General features: G+C 39.3%; 1 protein-coding gene across 2 annotated transcripts; it reads left to right on the forward strand.

The window, feature by feature from the left end:
* Positions 1–212: 212 nt before the first annotated feature.
* On the forward strand, positions 213–16,923 carry LOC135470138 (trafficking protein particle complex subunit 12-like). Of its 2 annotated transcripts, none has more exons than XM_064748905.1 (12): positions 213–383; positions 1,242–2,544; positions 5,118–5,234; positions 8,450–8,563; positions 9,436–9,574; positions 11,009–11,121; positions 11,839–11,911; positions 12,359–12,432; positions 13,558–13,656; positions 14,300–14,397; positions 14,895–14,982; positions 15,651–16,923. In XM_064748905.1, the coding sequence occupies exons 2-12, from the start codon at positions 1,294–1,296 to the stop codon at positions 15,891–15,893; spliced, it is 2,409 nt and encodes an 802-aa protein (XP_064604975.1). In that variant the 5' UTR covers positions 213–383; positions 1,242–1,293; the 3' UTR covers positions 15,894–16,923. The 2 variants fall into 2 exon arrangements, with proteins under 2 accessions (XP_064604975.1, XP_064604976.1); XM_064748906.1 differs by having other exon boundaries at positions 220–286.
* The last annotated feature ends 2,043 nt before the right edge of the window (positions 16,924–18,966 follow it).

Consider the following 18,966-nt stretch of genomic DNA (forward strand, 5'->3'; position numbering starts at 1 on the left):
TTGGCTGATCCGGTTTACGGCTGTCGTAAAAGAATGAGTTTGTGTTCGACTTTAAAATAAAGCATGAAACTATTTTTTTTAACGCATTAAAAACCACAGTCATGTTTTTATAAGAACAGAGAACCTAACACCTACAAAAGACATGGTTAGGAAGCATTATTAGAATAATGTTATGTCTACCAAAAAGCAAGTTGCAGACGACGGAAGTTGAGGCGGTGTCATCCACGGAAAGATGTGGGTTTGCTCATGACAATGTTCTTCGCTGATGGGTGACTAGTTTAAGACAGTACGCATAAAAAACGATAATTACATGTATTGCTGATGATTATTTTGGTAGAGGCAATTCTCAGTGCAGCATCATCAAGAGCAACAATACCACTGAGGTAATTTGTAGTTGATGCATCATCTTCAGAGGTCCCCTGCTCTGTCGCAAGTTTGCTCTGAATATGATTATATAGGGCAGAATGTGTAAAAAAAATGTAGGAAACATTGGACATTTCACCAAAATATTGGACAGAACTTTAGATATAGAATGCCCCGCTTCATGGTTATACCTCGCTGAGCTAGCCTCTGACACCTTGCACAATAACGCAGCGCCCAGCTCCCGTTACATAGACTTACACAAGGACAATTTTACTCAAAATAACAGCTAGAGCCCAACCTTACATTTGGTATGCAGTGATTTGCTGAGTCAATCAAAATGTAGTTATGTCACTACTGGCATTGGTAGACCATATCTTTTATTAACAGTAATCCAGCTGTTTAAACTTTTGAATCAAACAAGCCGAACCAACGTCCGCCATGTTTTGATTTCGAACTTCTGCCATGTCCCAGCTAGGTACACACTGGCCATAAGATGAATTGTTGACAATGAAATCCAAATTCTATAGTACCCATAAAGTAAGGTAGGGTTCGAGTTGATATTTCTAGTGAATTATTCGTGTGGATTAGATGAAAGCGAAGCTGGGCACTATGATACGAACATACAGCTTAGGAAGGTGTGGGTTCAAAACTAGCCCTGGACAGGAAGTAAGAGGCTGCTTCTTAATGTCTTCCACCAGTATGGTGTGCATATCTGTATGTCACCCGTGGGAAAGTTTATCAGTAACTTGCCAGTGGTAGGTGGTTTAACTTAGGCTCTGGTTTCCTCCACTCATAAAGCTGACAGCCATAGTATAACAAGTTAACAATTAATTAATTAACAATCAAAAAATATACTTACAAATTTATGTATGTTGCAGGTCCAGCAAAGGAATTAGAAGTCTGATGTAATTTGTGCCTGTCATATTCAGCATGGCAGACTTACCTCAGCTTGACCCTAACATCTCTATATGTCTGGATGATGCCGGAGAAGAAAGAGCCACCAGCAGTGTCACAAACAAACAGACTTCAGATGAAAATCCCTCTCCCGATTTTGCGGATGTTGACAGAGCCAGTGCCCTTGTCCATTCTCCGACCACGGACACACTGGATTCAGTAGCGCTTGAACCATCACCCTCGGATGATGAAGCAAAATTATCTGAAGTTGGAGAGGATGACAGGGAGACCGCAGTGAATTCAGGGGAAAATTCTCAAGATCAGGAAGACTGTCAGCAAAGTGAAGAGACATTGCAGGGTTTGACAAATGAAAGTGAGACAGATAAAGAAACTGTTACTGTAGCTGGGAAAACAAGGGAGAGTTTAGGAAGGACAAAAGATGCAGGTAATCCTGTTGAAAGTGAACAGTATGAAACTCCAAGACTGAGCCATTATTTTGGAGATTCTTTGTCGGGGGATTTCTTTGATGGTTTAACAGGTGAGGAGGGGGATCCAACTAGTGCAGCTGCACTGGTTTCTACTGACACTCCAAAGCGGACACGGCACTGCTCCCAGCCAGAACCAGAGCCAGTGAGTTTTGAAGGCGAAGAACCGTCGGTGGACAACACAAAGCAAGTAGATGTAGATGAACAAGCTCTGTTAGAGAAAGAAACCGATGCATTTGAATCCTTCACAGCAGAGGGTACCGATATTCCAAACGTAGAAAATTTAAGCGTTTCTCCGATTCACCAAACGTTTGGAACACCGAGACACTTTCAGAGTGATTCTTTTCCACCTGTACAAGACACATTACATTCACATAATGAAGAGCATGGAGAAGCTCATTTGAGCACTGAGGCCTCAGTTCCCAGTGTGGAAAAAGAAGATGCACAGAAACTCCAACTAATATGTACTCGTCCCACTGGAGATCAGTTATCTCCTCTACCTAGTCCCTCTCATAAGACCCCACCTTTACAACCACAACAAACAGGTGGTCCTGCTCCTGCTAGCCCTGCTCATCAGTCGCAAGCCCCCTTTCAGCAATTCTCAGAGAATTTCTTGACAACAGCGGAAGATCCATTCACAGCGAGCCTACACATGAGTGATGCTGACCGAAGAAGAGACGCATGGCTCCCTTCTGAACACACCAGACAAGTCATTGTTTCCATGGTGACTAGTGCTCCAGGGACTTACTACCCAAGTCCAGATGAATTGTGCATGCCTGGCTTAGTGTTGGATGATCCTCAGGTAACTAAAGACATTGATTTATCCCATAAATGTTCATTTTTCCACTACTTTTTGTTTTAGTACGACAACTTTTTCTTATTGAATCGTCATCTGAGTCTTCACAAGAACACTAGCCGATGCCTAAATTCCACTAAGCCGTTACAACTCTGTTAGACTGTTTCGCTTGTTCAACCTTCGTTAAGTTAAACTGTCGGTTTTTTTTTTTAAAGTTACACGGCATGTACTCAGCGCACATGAAATTTGTCTATTTTTAGACAGTAATTCTTTCTGTAGTAAAATGTAATATGCTTATTATAAATATTAACTTATCGAACGAGGTATTGTATAAAGCAAACTTTTGACATGTCTGTGGTATAAAAAAAAGTCGTTATGTAAATAAATTTTGTCTGTACTATGTTGTACTCCGCCATGTACTTGTCACTTACTGATGACGCTTCACTTGACCTATATATGTGATATGACTACGCGGTTAGACGTTGGGGCAGTTTCCGAAAAGTTTAAATCGTAATGATTTTTTCCGCTAGAAATTTACAATAAGGCATTTATGGGTAAATAGGATATGAAATTTGTGAGCCTCGATATCAGATTTATTAACCTCGAGTAGTAGTTTTCATTTGTTCAGAGCCTCCGGAACTAATACTCTCGTTTAATAAATTTAATATCTTCGGGTCACTCATTACCTTTTTGCATATGAAGAGCAACATTTGGTGTGATTTATAGATCTTTTTAATTTGATTTTGGAGACAAAACCACAAGGGTATGGTTGGCCAATTTCAGTGCTTCACAAAAAGGGTAATCATATCAGTCTTACACAGTAAAACCTTCAGAACATGCTTGACTAAACATCTTGCAAACATGTTGAAGGATTAAAGTATTACAAAAGTTTGTTTCTTTATTTTGGTTTCCATAGAAAACGACCATCAATTCAGCATCAGAGTATTGATTCTGAGTGGAAATTTAGCTAACATGTTTGTTGTACCTGTACATGTGTTGTTGGTTTGCAGCACAAACTCTTTCAAATGAGGTTATGTAATAAATTAAGTTGTGTTAAATAGGCTATTAAAAAGCTTTGCGGTTCATCTCTGGCGAGAGTGTATCCATGCACATCGCCAGCCAGTTCACACATGCCGACTTTCTATATTGTCTATAGTTATATGGGTGAGAACCATCAACCACCCGTGGTGCACTATTCAACTTCTCTGATCAGATTAACCTACAGCCCCTGACCCTGTTTTGTCAAGTGCTTGTGAAAAAGGTCAATGAGTTATGGTACTCACGATTTTATGTAAATGCTTTAATATAGTGTGAATCAGCAAGTATTATTGTAAACATTACCCACAACAGGCGTCTGATTCTTACTTTTAATGGTACGGTAGTCAGTCAGAATTACTTTGCAGACAAAGAGATGTGAGTAACAACTTAATAGGGCTAGAATTAAGTACCAGCCAGTATTCACATTCAATGCTTTGTAGTTTTTTGAATCATGATTCATTTCACACATGAATGTGTTTGTAAATGCCTCTTTACTTCTGTGTGAAAAATTTTCCACAATGCTTGGAAATCTGTGGATTTGACATGTATATACGTTAATGCTATTTTTTTTCCCCGTTAATATGAAAATTGATATGGTCATCTCCAGATGCCTCCTTGATCATATTGTTCACTTCTTTACGTGATCGTTGTGGCTCCGGCTGGCATAATTGAGCTACTTTCAGCCCTAAATGACTATGCTCGTAAGACCTCACGTAGCCATGGATTGCTCCTATTCATCTCTAAAGGAACCATCGTAAAATTCCAGCCCGAATAGCACCGTTGGTAGAGCATCTGCTTCGGGAGCAGTAGATTCAGGATCAGTCCTGGGTTGAGTCACACCTAAGACTTTCAAAGAGGAAGTTGTAACTTTCTGGCTTGGCGTTCAGCATGAAGGGGATAGTGCAACGACTGGTTGACCCGTATCAGTATAATGGCTCGGGCAGGACGGCTTACTTGCCTTCGGTGAGTTGTCTCAGTGAAGCAGCACTAGATAAAAGAGTGGTGGAAAGCCGTCCTGCAACAAGCTGGCATATTACATACTCCCCAGGGATTCCTTCGTGGTCATATGACTGAAAAATTGTTGAGTACGATGTTAAACCCCTGCACTCACACACTTACCATCGTAAAATTTCGGAAAACAGTCGATTACTAACCTCCCATGCCTGTCTTTACAATGCTTAGCATCTCAGGGTAACTGACTGTTAAAATCCCGAACTTTCGATCATCCCATAGGTAAATACCCATCAATATTTCTGAAAGTTCAACTTCTCTGCTCACCTGAACTTCACAAAGTTGAACGGGAGCAATCGATGACTACACGAGGCCCTAAGAGCATGGTCATCTAAGGCTAAGCTACTTTAAGGTATTAAGCAAGTTTGTCAGGTACATGTATATTGTGAACATAACATGGCAAAGTGTTTTCATTGTTCTGGTTGGTTTACTCTGCCCATAATACAGCTGAAACCTTCTCAAAACTCATGAACTATAGGCTCATGCATAACTAAATTAAAATTAAAATTTTGGTTTTATTTCTCTGGCAGGGTGACCCTGTTTTGGAGATGCTGGGTAGGTTTTCTGGGGAGGAACAAGTTGCTGAGAGAAAGACCCTGTCTGCTGATGATGTGTCCCAAGATGACCAAGGTGTTCGCAGGTTAATTGTAAGCTATTTGTCAGGTGTACTAGCATATATGTATACATGTATATATATCTATAATTTTAGGCTGTGATTTCTGTTTTCAAATCTTGGTTTTGTGTGGTTTTGTGAGACAGTCCAGTCCTTACTTTACGTGTACATATCATGCCATATTGAAACATGAACGCTGAGAAAAACTTGTCACGTGACAAATAATTGACCCTTGACCTTTGCAGTCATGCAGTAGATGTATTTGTTTTCTAGTAACATTGACCTAATTTCAACCTTTGGATGGTTGCTTGGAACAAACTAAATTTTTAAACATTTTCAGTAGCAAATGTATAACTTGTATTTTCAATTTAAGGCACTGTAGAATGTTTAAATGGGAGACGAGTCAAATCCTGTATCTTATCATGTGTAAGACTTCAGACATGGACTTGGTACACAGACTTTCATATTTGGCTCTTCAGCCCAAAAAATGAGCATAATACAAAGCTGGATAGCTGTTCCCCATGCGCATTATTGAGATGCGGGACAGTTACACACAGTTCAACAGAATTTTATTCCTCTTGTGACATCTGGGATTTTAGATGAGTTTGAGCCTGGATGTATATATGGAAGAAGGAACAACTCACCCAATCAGACCAGTGAACTGGACAGACATACCCATTCTGCCTTTCTAATCTGAATGAACGCTCTCCAGCCTTTCATGTGGCCAACCAGCCTTTCATGTTCAGTGTACGATACCGTGCCTCACAGCGCCTCCGCGGGCCGAGCTCAGGGTGAACTGCCTCAAAGGAGTCTTATCATGTCCACTTACTTCGAGTAAAAAGTGCCTACTCCAAATTCTGCGCACAGCAAAGGTGTACTGAGGTCGTATTTGTGTGTCTAAGTGGACATTTTAATCACATCTATAGGACTATTACGATATTTATTGAGCTGTCGGGAACATATTAGATTCTTTACCATTTTCCTGCGTGCATAGTGAGATAAAATTATGATTTCCAGATAGCATCAGTTTGTGCCATGTACTTGGTGCTGACGGTTTATGGGCACCGAAGCTCAATTTTTTTCAAATGATGATTTAAAAATGAGAAAATTGCCCATTTCAAATACATGGGCCTTTTTCAAAAATATTCAAAATTGGTCATGTTATGTTTGAGTTACATAAACTCAAATTTCAGCACAATTAACGATGTACAGTTTACACAAATAAATTCGGGGAAATATTTAACTGAATGTGCACGTGGCAATTTAGGGCCCCATAAATGGTTTCTTAATTAATGCTTTTAATGTTTCTCGAAAAGCATTGCTGGTTGACACGTGTGAATGCACAGTCCCCACTGTTTGTGGAGACATATGCGAGGACAGAGTGCTGTTGTGAACCATCATGACATGGGTTAATAAACTTAAATGTAAGGTGCATTGAAATGGAAAATGGGCAAATCCAACTCCCATGGGACGGGAATGCCCCCCTTGTTTAAACCTCCACACTTACAATATGTCATATACATGTAATACATACGCACAGCTTCCAGCTGTTTTTGATATTGGAACCCGCCTGGGGTGAAATATTAGGGAGTATATACACTAATCCCCAAAAAAGCATGCACAAAAGACACCTTCACTACAAGATCAGTCTAGGGTTAATTGGTGGTATGTTTGTTTATTGTTATTTAAAAATAGCTCTTTATGGTGAAGTCTAATAAACAGACATTCAAATTAATGACATGAAGTTGAGCTTTCTCTGCATGAGGAACTGTAAGCATTTCCAGGTGAAATGATCAAAGGCCAGAATAGGTACTCAAGATTAGTGTCAGGCATAGAGAAAAAATGGGGAAAAAACTGCCATAATTTTTTGGAAAATGAAGATGAAATTCGAAAGTGATTTGTAGAGTATGTCGGCATGATGAAACAATGCATCACATTTCAATTCACTGTATTGCAGCTCTATGAAACAAATGTCCGGAAAACTTATTCATGTCCATTACCGGAAGGTAACTAATGAGTCGATAAAAAAAGCTTTAAAATCGATGAAAAAGTCTTTATATTAGAACTGTTAGTAAATCTGCTTGAAAAACACTTTTCTTTTTGGACTTTTTCTTGCATTGACAATATGCTTGTATGTAGACATGTAGTACCTTCATTTGCATGGCAAGGATCTTAAAATGTAACATTATCAGAAGTTGTTGTCTTAATAACACATACAAACCATACATGTGCAGTCTTTACTACTCATCTACTGGTAGCACGCTTTTTGTATTAGGGTATAATGGTATTAATTTTTAAACAGAATATTCCCAAGGAAATTGGCCCTGTGGTTTGACTTCCATTCTATTCTTCTGTATTCATTATTGGCCGCCTGAACAGTAGGCCTGTGTTGTGAACAAGTGACACACAACTGGGTGCTTTCTGAGTATGGTACCTTTTACACCAGGTGTCGTCTCAAGAGCACATGAGCGAAGACCTCTCACAAGGGAGACAGGTTAATCACTGGGTAGTCCTGCTTTGTTGGTATCGTACACTGAACACTTTGAAGAACCCAAGTTGTTCCTCTTTCTATATGTACTTCCATGGTTCTGGGTCAGTTTTAGGTCAAAAATTTAGAAAAATAATTTTAAGGAATTGTATAGGAGTGGAATTCTGCTCTGTCTTAAAGGACTGTAATGCTGTACTGTAGGCATAAGTGATCATGTGTTTTTGTTTATCCAAATTATGATACGTTATGCACATGCGTACTGAGGCACCACTCGAAACAGCTAACTGGCTTATAGACCAAACAGGTCTGCCAGCAACCTGTAGATGGTCCTGGGGTTCCCCCGGGCTCTGCCCAGTTCCCACCCACCATAATGCTGGTCTCCGTCATATAGGTGAAATATTCTTGAGTACGGCGTAAAATACCAATGAAATAAATAAACAGATATAGACCAAACAACCCCCCCATCTAGAGTGATGTCCTACTGGAAAAAAATTGAGTGGCAGCACCCAAAGTAATAGCTTATGACCTTTGTTGGCCTCTAAAAATACACTTTTAGGTCCTTTATGGTGGGATATTTTGTCTGTATCTTTGGTATGGAGCATGGTGGGGCATGACTGTAAGTGCTTTCACATTTGGACCAGCCTTTTACACATGCAACGTGATACTGCATGGATATCATTGTGCTTAAAAATTAAGCACGAAGCAAGGAAGTAGTTCCCCAGAGATCTGTAAATACGCTTCGTACTGTTGATGTATTTCAGGCAGCTGATTGTCTGCGAGCAGCTGTGGACCTGGTGGGCAGACTCATCACTTCAGCAGGCCAGGGGGTGGGGAGAATAGGTCAGGTCACACAACACACCCCTCATACTCTTCAGGTAAGATGTGCCTATCATTCTGTGTACTTTAAGTGTGTGACTGATAGCCAGCTCAGAGCTCTTGTGAGAGAAAGTTGGGCCTGAATACTTCCAAAATACATCATCATGTATGTGTTGGTCTATACAAAGTTTATTTATCAAAAAGAAAATGTCTTTCTATTTTTGCTAGGACACCAGGTGTTTTGGTTCAATTCCAGCTTGGGGCCTCCGTGGCTCAGTTGGTAAGCACGCTAGTGCAGCATGTAAATGACCTGGGAGCCTCTCACCAGTGCAGTCGCTGTGAGTTCAAGTCCAGCTCATGGTGGCTTCCTCTCTGGCCGTAAGCGGAAAGGTATGCCAGCACCCTGCGGATAGTTGTGGGTTTCCTCCCACCGTAATGCTGGCCACCATCGTATAAGTGAAATATTCTTGAGTATGGCGTGAAACCTCAGTCAAATAGATAATAAATAAATCATAAGTAATTTTTGAGACCTGCTTGGAAGTTTTCAAGTGGAACTTGTGTTACTTGAAGGTCCTTTGAGAGCACTTGCCTTCGACTAATATCATATATTGAGGCTTAGCAATTTTTGCTGATGAAAATCTGTGTGTGGGAAAATTTGTCAGTTTTATATGGAAGGCCGGTGTTTTTTTCTGGGCCCTCCAAATTCCTCCACCCACGAATCTTACAGACATCATATGGGAGAAAAATTCTTCGGTGCGCCTTTAAACGGCAGTGGTTAAATGAAATGAATACATGAAGAGCTTGATCAGAATTTTATTGAGCTTCGGACTTTCCAGTCTACCTTTTATCTAACTGTTTCAAGCACCTGACTGCTTTGAAAATACCAATGAACAAATACTTCATCAAGTAAATGAAGTTTTTACCTTCACAGTTGTGGTTCTTGCGCCTGACCCTGCTCACCAAACTGCGGTTATACAGCCTGGCTGAATCAGAGTCCCAGGCCTTCAAGAACCTGGACACAGCTGACCTGTACTACGATTACTACCCTCAGTTACATCCAGGCAAACGAGGTGAGAAATGTGAACAGCTGTACATGCACCTCAGCAGGATTCTTTGTGCTGTCATACATGCAGTTACATTTGAACAGAATTTGATTTATGTACATGTAAATGTTGGTAACACGTTTTACATCATGTAACCAATGCGGTCGCTGTGAGTTCAAGTCCAGCTCATGCTGGCTTCCTCTCCGGTCATACGTGGGAAGATCTGTCAGCAACCTGCGGAAGGTCGTGGGTTTCCCCCAGGCTCTGCCCGGTTTCCACCCACTATAATGTTGGCCGCCGTCGTATAAGTGAAATACTCTTGAGTAGGGCAATTGAGTAACACCAATCAAATAAATAAATAAATAAATTTTACATCATGTATGCACAAAAGCCCTCGATCATACTACTGTATGTGTTTTATATTTATAGAGAAGGACTAGATCCTAAACAAAATTATTTGAGAAAAAAGGCAGTACTTCATTAGTACTTCAATAGTTTAACACTGATATCTGTGATGTCCTGCGAATCCTGACCAGTGGTTGGTTGGAATTATCCCCAGTGTGGACAGTTTTCGACCTTGTCCTTCTGTGTATATCTACAGTACCTTTAGATGGATATGATGGCCTGTTCACAAAATCACTATAGTGTGCCTGTAGTCATGGATACTGTATACTTTTACGTATATGGTTTGTCAGGCACCAGTGCTCCTTTACTCCAGTTTGGTCCATACTAAACCGGACAGAGAAATCTTGAGTATGCCATTAAACATCAGTAAAATAATTAATAATTTACCTAATTTTACCTAATGTTAGGGAAGAGAAGACGTGTGTCATATTTGACAATAGCTGGAAGAAATTTCTCAAATACTGTGTAGAAAGTAACAAGCAAAATGCCCCCTTTCCCTTTTACAAGCCATAAACTCAGAGTAAAAGGCAGATTGGAGTCTTAGTCTGCTCTGGGCGTTCTGTTGACCACCCTTCTGGCGAGGGTTAATTAACCTGGAAAGATTGGAAGAAATTTAACAAATTTGTGAATGAAAATCAAATATTATTTGGTAATATGTTAATTTAACAGTATGTGATGTAGCGTGCACTCAGCCAATGTACATTTTGAAATTGAAATCCTTACCACGCACTCGGTTTTCATCCACCCTGTAACCTGCTTACTGTCACATAAGTGAAAAATTCTTACACGTGGTGTCAAACACCAATCAAATAAATAATGAAATTATAAAAAATAATGAAAAAAAATAACAACAGAGGTAACATAAGTATATTGAATACCTTCCGTTGAGAACTACGGGGAATAGCACTGAAACTCTGACCGGGCACAGTAGCCACCTAAGCCACAGAAGCCCTGCAAAAAGCTGTATTGCTGTTATGAACTCATGTGATGAATTGTGGATAACGAGATTGTTGTGTTAATTCCGTATCGATGTATGCATCTCTGTGTTTTGGCTAGGTTCTATGGTTCCGTTTGGGATGCGTATCCTTCACGCCAACTTACCACACTTCTTGGGGAGAACCCAGGATGCGCTGGACAGACTATATTATATCCTGGCTGTTGTCAAAAAGGTTTGTCACACTGGTTGGTTATGTTTGATGCAATATCCAGCAGATATTCTTGACAAGCCAGGTCATGAGAAGTATGTAGTACCTTAGATGGAGATTGTGCATTGGTAGTGGTTGGATTGGTGATCTCCTCAGCGGAAGGTGAAGGTTCAGTTTTCATTGGGTTAGGCAAAAGGTAACAGTTGACATTCTGGCTAACTGGCGTGGCAATCAGCATAATGAGATAGACGTTGTACTGTGACTTTGATCCCTTATTAGTATACTGTGATGAAGTGGCTGTTCTTGTCTGATATCTTTGTCATGTCATTCCTCTAAAGCAGGGATATGAATGTAAAACCGGCCTGCTACAAGGAGACAAACTCAGAGCAAATTAATAACAAGTGGAACATAATCACTTGAAGTGAATTTCATGATTGGCATAAATGTGGTTTTAAATAACATTCTTTTCTGCTGTCAGATTCTTTAAAACTTTGGTTGTACAGATGAAGTACCAATGAGTACCATTCTCTGCCTATTTACTGTAAATACACTACAGTGTGTGTAAATTCTTAGAAGGTTACAATGGTTACCATGGTGACAGAAAGTTTAACATTATTCTTATGATGAATACTCTTATTGCTAAATTACTGTGTTTGAATTCAATATAAACTGAAGCTGTTTTCAGGAAGATAATCTGGTATGATTTATTCTGAGGCCATGCTTTTTTTTGTGTGTTGACAGATAGTGTCTAATTTGGAGTCAGGTGGTGCAGAGGATGGGAGTCTACTGGAATTGTCAGCTGAAAGTAGGAAAGGTAGTAAAAGAAACAAGGATTACATATAAAACTGAGACCTGTTTCATTCTTTCCAGCTTAGCTTTCAGAAATACAGATCAGGGCCCGGGATCTTTAAATGTACTTTTAAATGGCTATTTCTTACGTGACAAGGATAACATATTGCTAGGCAACATAAATTCAGGGTAAGTTATTGTAATATAAATTTCAGTGAAAATATTAATGGAAAGGAACATAAGTTTAATGGACTCAACCATTCACCAACCTGGAACTTCTCGATCATCTTTTGCACAATCTGTCAAAAATGTACACTAAAAAAATCATATTTCTTCATAATCCTACAGTATTTTTTACTTCATATCACCAAGTAATTTGCGAATAGTAAGGACCATAACATCATACTTATCACCTATGTAGTAGTGTGTTAATGATTATCATTTAATCGTGAACAACTTTTGTTTCTCCCAGCATCCCTGGAGTTATGGAGGAAGAGGGAGCTTCAGGTGTTGTACAGCACTGGAAACAGCCTACTCTCTGTCAAGGTAAGTTCACTCTGTGCTGGAAACAGTCTACTCTCTGTCAAGGTAAGTTCACTCTGTGCTGGAAACATCCTACTCTCCGTCAAGGTAAGTTCTCTCTGTGCTGGAAGCAGCCTACTCTCTGTCAAGGTAAGTTCACTCTGTGCTGGAAGCAGCCTACTCTCTGTCAAGGTAAGTTCTCTCTTTGCTGGAAACAGTCTACTCTCTGTCAAGGTAAGTTCTCTCTGTGCTGGAAACAGCCTACTCTCTGTCAGGGTAAGTTCACTCTGTGCTGGAAACAGTGTACTCTCTGTCAAAGTAAGTTCTCTTTGTGCTGGAAACAGCCTACTCTCTGTCAAGGTAAGTTCACTCTGTGCTGGAAACAGCCTACTCTCTGTCAAGGTAAGTTCTCTCTGTGCTGGAAACAGCCTACTCTCTGTCAGGGTAAGTTCTCTCTGTGCTGGAAACAGTGTACTCTCTGTCAAGGTAAGTTCTCTTTGTGCTGGAAACAGTGTACTCTCTGTCAAGGTAAGTTCTCTTTGTGCTGGAAACAGTCTACTCGCTGTCAAGGTAAGTTCACTCTGTGCTGGAAACAGCCTACTCTCTGTCAAGGTAAGTTCACTCTGTGCTGGAAACAGCCTACTCTCTGCCAAGGTAAGTTCACTCTTTGCTGGAAACAGTCCTGTGTCAGCAATGGTCTTTGTTGTGATGAATTCGTTATACTAGCATGTAGCATGGGTATATGGCACAATATTTTGTCTCGAAGATCAATTTTTCTACTCGACCCCTCTCTTGAAAATATTGATTATCTCGACGAAAAATATCAGGCCGTACACCCACGCAACAAGCTGATATAACTTATAATATCTATGTATCCATATGATGTACCTTAAATGACCATAAATTTCGTCCATCACAACTTTGCCCGTTTTTGCCGATTCAGAGAGTTCTATTGATTTTAGAAAAGTGTTATAAGGTTTCCTTGTAACATGGGATGGTATTCTATTGGAAAGTTGTAAGTTTCAGCACCAAAACTAATATTTTGTGACATATATCTGCCTCTCAAAATGCTCTTTTGTGGACGAAATTTTATGTCCTTTAGGGTATATATTTTTACTTGATGTGCACCATACTTCTTTATGATTGTAGGATTTTGAAGCTGGACTGGAAGTGTATGAAAGTCTACTAGAGAAAGATAAAGCCAATCACTCTGAGCTGCTGTGTGCTCTGGGGAGAATTTACCTTCAGGTACCAGCATTCTTTCATCTCAATCTTCGTTTATTGTTTTTTCCTTGAAATATCTGGTACCGGACATCAGCAACAATATTGTTCATGCAGTGTGAAATTAAATCTTGCACATAAATCTATATGAACATTTGTGTATTTTTTTTTTGGGAAATTTTTAAAAATTTTTCTATTTTTTTTTTTTTTTTGATGAAGCAGGCAGAGTTTAACTGTTTATTAAATAATCATATTTTGTTATTTAAACAAATGAGAGTTTGTCTTCAGGTCTCATAACTTTTGGTGTGATATTAAGATAGGAGATTTGTCGGTGAGTGACAAAGGCAAAATTTTTTCTCCAAGCTCTGTCTGGTTTCCTCAACCTTTGAACTTTACAGCCATCAAATAAATAAAATCTTCTTGGGTACGTAAGTTTCAGCACTAAAAGTAATATTTCATAAAATTTGTGTGTCTCTGAAAGTGCAGTTTTTTGGGGGGCAGAATTTTTTGGTCAACTACCGTAAATTGCTAAAAAAAAAAATAGAAAGGAGCTAGTACAGATATTTACAAGAAGGGTTGTGTCTTTCTTCTAGACCCCTGGAAGTTTTGTGTTGTACTGTCTTTCATGAGCAGTATTTTCCAATGTTTGAATCATCTCTTGTTATTTCAGATGGGAGATATAGACAAGGCTTCCAGTTACTTCAAGCAGTTTGATGATGAGTGTAGTAACCGTGACAACGTGATGACAGGAAGGATAGCCATCAGCCAGTCAGTCAAATTAGACCAGTCCTTTGTTACAGGAAAACAAACCACCAAAATGAACTACTGTATTTCAACTTAGGTTTAGCTTTTTTTCCAATCAACAAATGTTCTGATTGATTCATTCACCTTATAGGACCACTTAAAAGCTTGAGGTTATTGAAGATTAATTTTTTGACATCAAAAGCATCATTTTAGGGCGTTTTATGGGCTACTGAAAGTTCATTTTTACAAGTCAAACTTTAAATTGGAATATATATATATGTTAGACCACTACTTACATATTGTCCAGGAAAATATTTGTTTCCTTTTTTTTTTTTTAATTTCGTCAACCAGGTTATTTTTGAAAAATTGCAAGTATTATTTAAATGCTCTTGGTAGAAAATGGGTAAAGTTTTAATCTTTTTTACCTGTATGCATATAGGTGTCAGTTGTACGTGGCAATCCATCTGTGTTGATGTAAACTCGATGTTATACTGATCCACGTTACATTTTACTCTTTGCAGCGGCCTTGTTGCATTATCAAGAAACAACTTTAATGAGGCGTACCAGTACTTTACAACAGCCAAGAAGGCAGATCCAACAAACCCTATCGTAAGTGAATACTTCACCCACATAAATGTTTGAGCTCCAGTGTAAGCAATGACCTACATGTGCATGGAGGAAGCAACAGCTTCTCATGTCAAGTTTGACATTAAACAAGTAAAATACCGCATGGCTGTGAGAAAAGGTCTATATATTAATATCGCCACAGCCAAGATTTCTAGACTATTAAGCTATTCCTCCTCAAGTAAGTATGGTCAGTCATGTGTGTAATGATCTTTAGCCTCTCACCATTGTGATTGTTCTGAGTTCAAGTCCAAATCATGCTGACTTCCTCCCTGGTCATATGCCGGAAGGTCTGCCTGCAATCTACAGATGGCCCTGGGTTTCCTCGGACCATGTCTGGTTTCCTCCCACCATAATGTTTGCAGCTGTCGTATAAGTAAAGTAATCTGAGTATGGCATAAAACTTCAATCAAATAAATAAATAAATAAATAAATAAATAAACCTTCCTGAGATGGATATGCAGCAGGGGCCACTTTCACAGAGGTGTTGTATTTGTACGATATTGCACATATAAGACTGTGGTGTATTAATAGTGACTTACAAAAGATCGTACGACAAATGAAAAATCGACAGTAGCCCGTGAAGTATAACCAGGAACTGGATTTGAACACACAACCTCATTATTCATTTAAATATTTGGCTCTTTTGACAGGCTGTCAATAACTTGGCCGTGTGTTACCTGTACATGGGTAAGCTGAAGGAGTCTCTGGCCACCCTGGAAGGCATGATACAGTCTGACCCCAGTAAAAACCTCCATGAAGGTGTCTTGTTTAACCTGTGTACCCTCTACGAGCTGGAGTCCTCAAGAGCATCTCAGAAGAAGGCATCACTGTTAGAGATGGTCAGCAAACATAAAGGGGACAGTTTCCCAGTGGCCAGTCTAAAACTAGCCTAATACTGCTAGTTCAGAGTTGTTTATTTCTGTGTTCAAAGTAAATACTGTTGTAATTTGCTCTGGGAATGAGTTTAGGCATTCATAATGATAAAATATATATACAACCTTATTCTTGGCATACGTGGTTAGCATGCCAGCTCGGCGCAATAACCCAGAGCCTCTCACCATTGGGTTGCTGTGAGTTTGAAGTCCAGCTCATGCTGGCTTTCTCTCCGGCCGTACGTGGGAAGGTCTGCCATCAACCTGCAGATGGTCATGGGTTTCCCTCGGGCTTTGCCCGGTTTCCGCCCACCATAATGTGGCAGCCATCGTATTAAGTGAAATATTCTTGAGTACGGCGTAAAACCCTAATCAGATAAATAAATAATAAATAAATATTCTTGGCACATAATAAGGCAGTTTGGAAACAAGTAGTTTTAAAGACCCAGAAAAAAAAATTAAACAGGCATTTCTTAATGATCTCTTGTTTGATCAAGTTTAAAATTTTATGGCATCTGAACATAAATCACTGCGAAATACATCTTCAAACTGAAGTATCAGGTGATCACCAGATAGACTACTTAAATATATGTACTGGTTATCTTAAATATTTCAAAAAACTTTCACAAAATGGTAATTCATGGTTGTAGAAGTTTGTTTTCAAGTAATTGATTTGAAATGACATAATGAGCTTTGTGTTTTAAATGAGACGGTCAGAAAGTGTTGAACGTGTAGTAATTTATTCCTGTCATACTCCGTGTTGATATTCTCACAAATTGGATTCATTGTATATCCATTGAGTATGTACACATCTCCCCCATTGTGAGATAAATGCTTATATGCCGTGGAGAAACTATGTAATCATGTGCTTACCTGGTTTTAATTGTAAGGCAGATTGGTAAAGTTCATAAGCAAGAAGTCTTTGGTTGCTTGCAGGTGAGATACTAAGTCATAGTTGACGTATGAATCAACAACAACTTGGCAGTGCAATATTAGTGGGGACATGTTCATTGAATCATGCAATGTAATGAGGGAGAGGTGTATATATATGTGTGTGTATATATATATATATATATATATATATATATATATGTACACATTTATATACACATATTTCAATACATACAGTGTGGAAGTGGAATTCACTCTCACAAGCAGGTTACTCTGCAGGTTTAGAAATAAATGTACATGTAACGTCTTCACTGGCATCAGCCGTGTTCTTGTTATGTTCTGAAAGCTGTGTGATAATCGGATCTATCTCGATATAAAAACCTTGAAATCAGCAATCTTGGTACTTTGCTTGACACTTGGTGCAAAAAGAACATGCCAATCATGATGAATCAGTGGCCGAGTTGTTTAAAGTTAGCATAATTAGTGTTGAGTAGCACTTAGCTAAGTGCACTTTATATGTCTACATGGGCTTCCTTAACTAAGTGCACTTCATGAAATCGAACCCAGGATTCAGTCCAATGTGGGGTTACAGAATGTTATATTGCCACCTCATGATCGGCCATGTCAGTCTTGTATATTCAATATACTCATGTGACATCCTTTCTAAAAGAGAAATGTAGCGGCAGCCTGTGTTCAGATTACTAGTCACAATCATGTGAAGTCTCACTTATAGGATAGTGATCTCAAAGGGTGTGGCATTATCAGCCAAAAATGTTATGTTTTCCCCTGCACACAATCTGGTTTCCTCCTCCTGTAAACATGACAGCAGCAAGACATCTTTCAGTGTCTAAGGCAAACGAGCTGTGGGGTCAAAACCAGCCAGGACAAGGCAATTGTAAATTTCCATGCTCTTGCCGCTTGTGAGATCTTGGTGACGAATAAGCAGCTGACAATGCTTGTGCAGTCATTTGCACAGTCTAGCATTTGTTAAAGACTACTTGTCCTCCACAAATATGGTGCGCATATCTGCATGTCACAAAATGTGAAGAAATACTGCACACTGTAGTAATTATTCACCTGTATAAATTTATTTCAATCATAGGAATGAACCACTTGATTTCACTTTTATAAAAGTTCTTCAGTAGCATGCCAAAGGTTGGTGGTTTACGCCGGATGCTCCGATTTCCTTCGCCTATAAAAACAGGCTACCTTTCTATACATGAACAATTTTTGAGTAAGGAGTTATACAACTATGAAATAAATCAACAAAAAGGAACTGCATGGCTAGCTTTACACAATGTATGTATTGAAATATTTACAACAGGAAATTTTCTACCTCATACAGTTTCATAATTACAATGAATTATGGAAAAAGAAAGAAATACTGCCAGTTTTTTTTATCCCAAAAGATTTTATTTATTTATTTATTTATTTGATTGATGTTTTAAACCATTCTTAATAATATTTTACTTACAGCAGCTGGCAACATTATGGTGGGAGGAAATAAAAGATTTTATGTGAAACAATAAGCAAATAGACCACCAGTGTGTCAGATACAATTCTTCCCAGTCTGATGCTCTGGTACTTGTGGGTAACTCACCTTTCACATTTAATGCTGCTGCTAGTATCTCTGCCTGCCAGCAACCTGCGGATTGTTGTGGGTTTCCCCCAGGCTCTGCCCGGTTTCCACCCACCATAATGCTGGCTGTCGTCGTAAAAGTGAAATGAGTATGGCGTAAAACACCAATCAAATAAATAAATAGTATGTCTGCCTAAACAAAGTGCATGCTACCTCGGGACCACCCAGCACATTCATTCACATACAGAATAAGATAGAATAACCTTTTATGTAACCCGGCACTGCCATTATAAAATCAAGAAGTCGCATGCTGACAATCTACTGTCCATCTGTTGACAGCACTTCTGTGTTGACTTCTTCGTCAGTTGACGCATCAGATGTTTTGGTGGATCCTCATATTAGGTACGTTTGCAAGATGCTTGGATCGGCCCAAATTGTTGACACTTTCCCATTGCCTTCTGCAGGCACAATTCAGTACATACAATTGACACAGCTTAGAAAAACAGCTGGGATTTCTTGACGGCACGGCCAAGCCCTTGAGGAATATTCTAGCCGTTCTGTCCATTTCCTGAATTTTTCAAACCTACAGCAGCGGCTTCATGGTGGATTTTCATCGGGATTTTC

This window comes from Liolophura sinensis, chromosome 7 (assembly GCF_032854445.1).
Source record: "Liolophura sinensis isolate JHLJ2023 chromosome 7, CUHK_Ljap_v2, whole genome shotgun sequence".
Taxonomy (NCBI): Eukaryota; Metazoa; Mollusca; class Polyplacophora; order Chitonida; family Chitonidae; genus Liolophura; species Liolophura sinensis.

Bases quoted from the DNA above. Each gene is read 5' to 3' on its own strand.
- LOC135470138 (XM_064748905.1), top strand. From the start codon at position 1,294: ATGGCAGACTTACCTCAGCTTGACCCTAACATCTCTATATGTCTGGAT. The intron at 8,564-9,435 runs GTAAGATGTGCC...TTACCTTCACAG, and splicing joins ACACCCCTCATACTCTTCAG to TTGTGGTTCTTGCGCCTGAC. The intron at 14,398-14,894 runs GTCAGTCAAATT...TACTCTTTGCAG, and splicing joins GGAAGGATAGCCATCAGCCA to CGGCCTTGTTGCATTATCAA.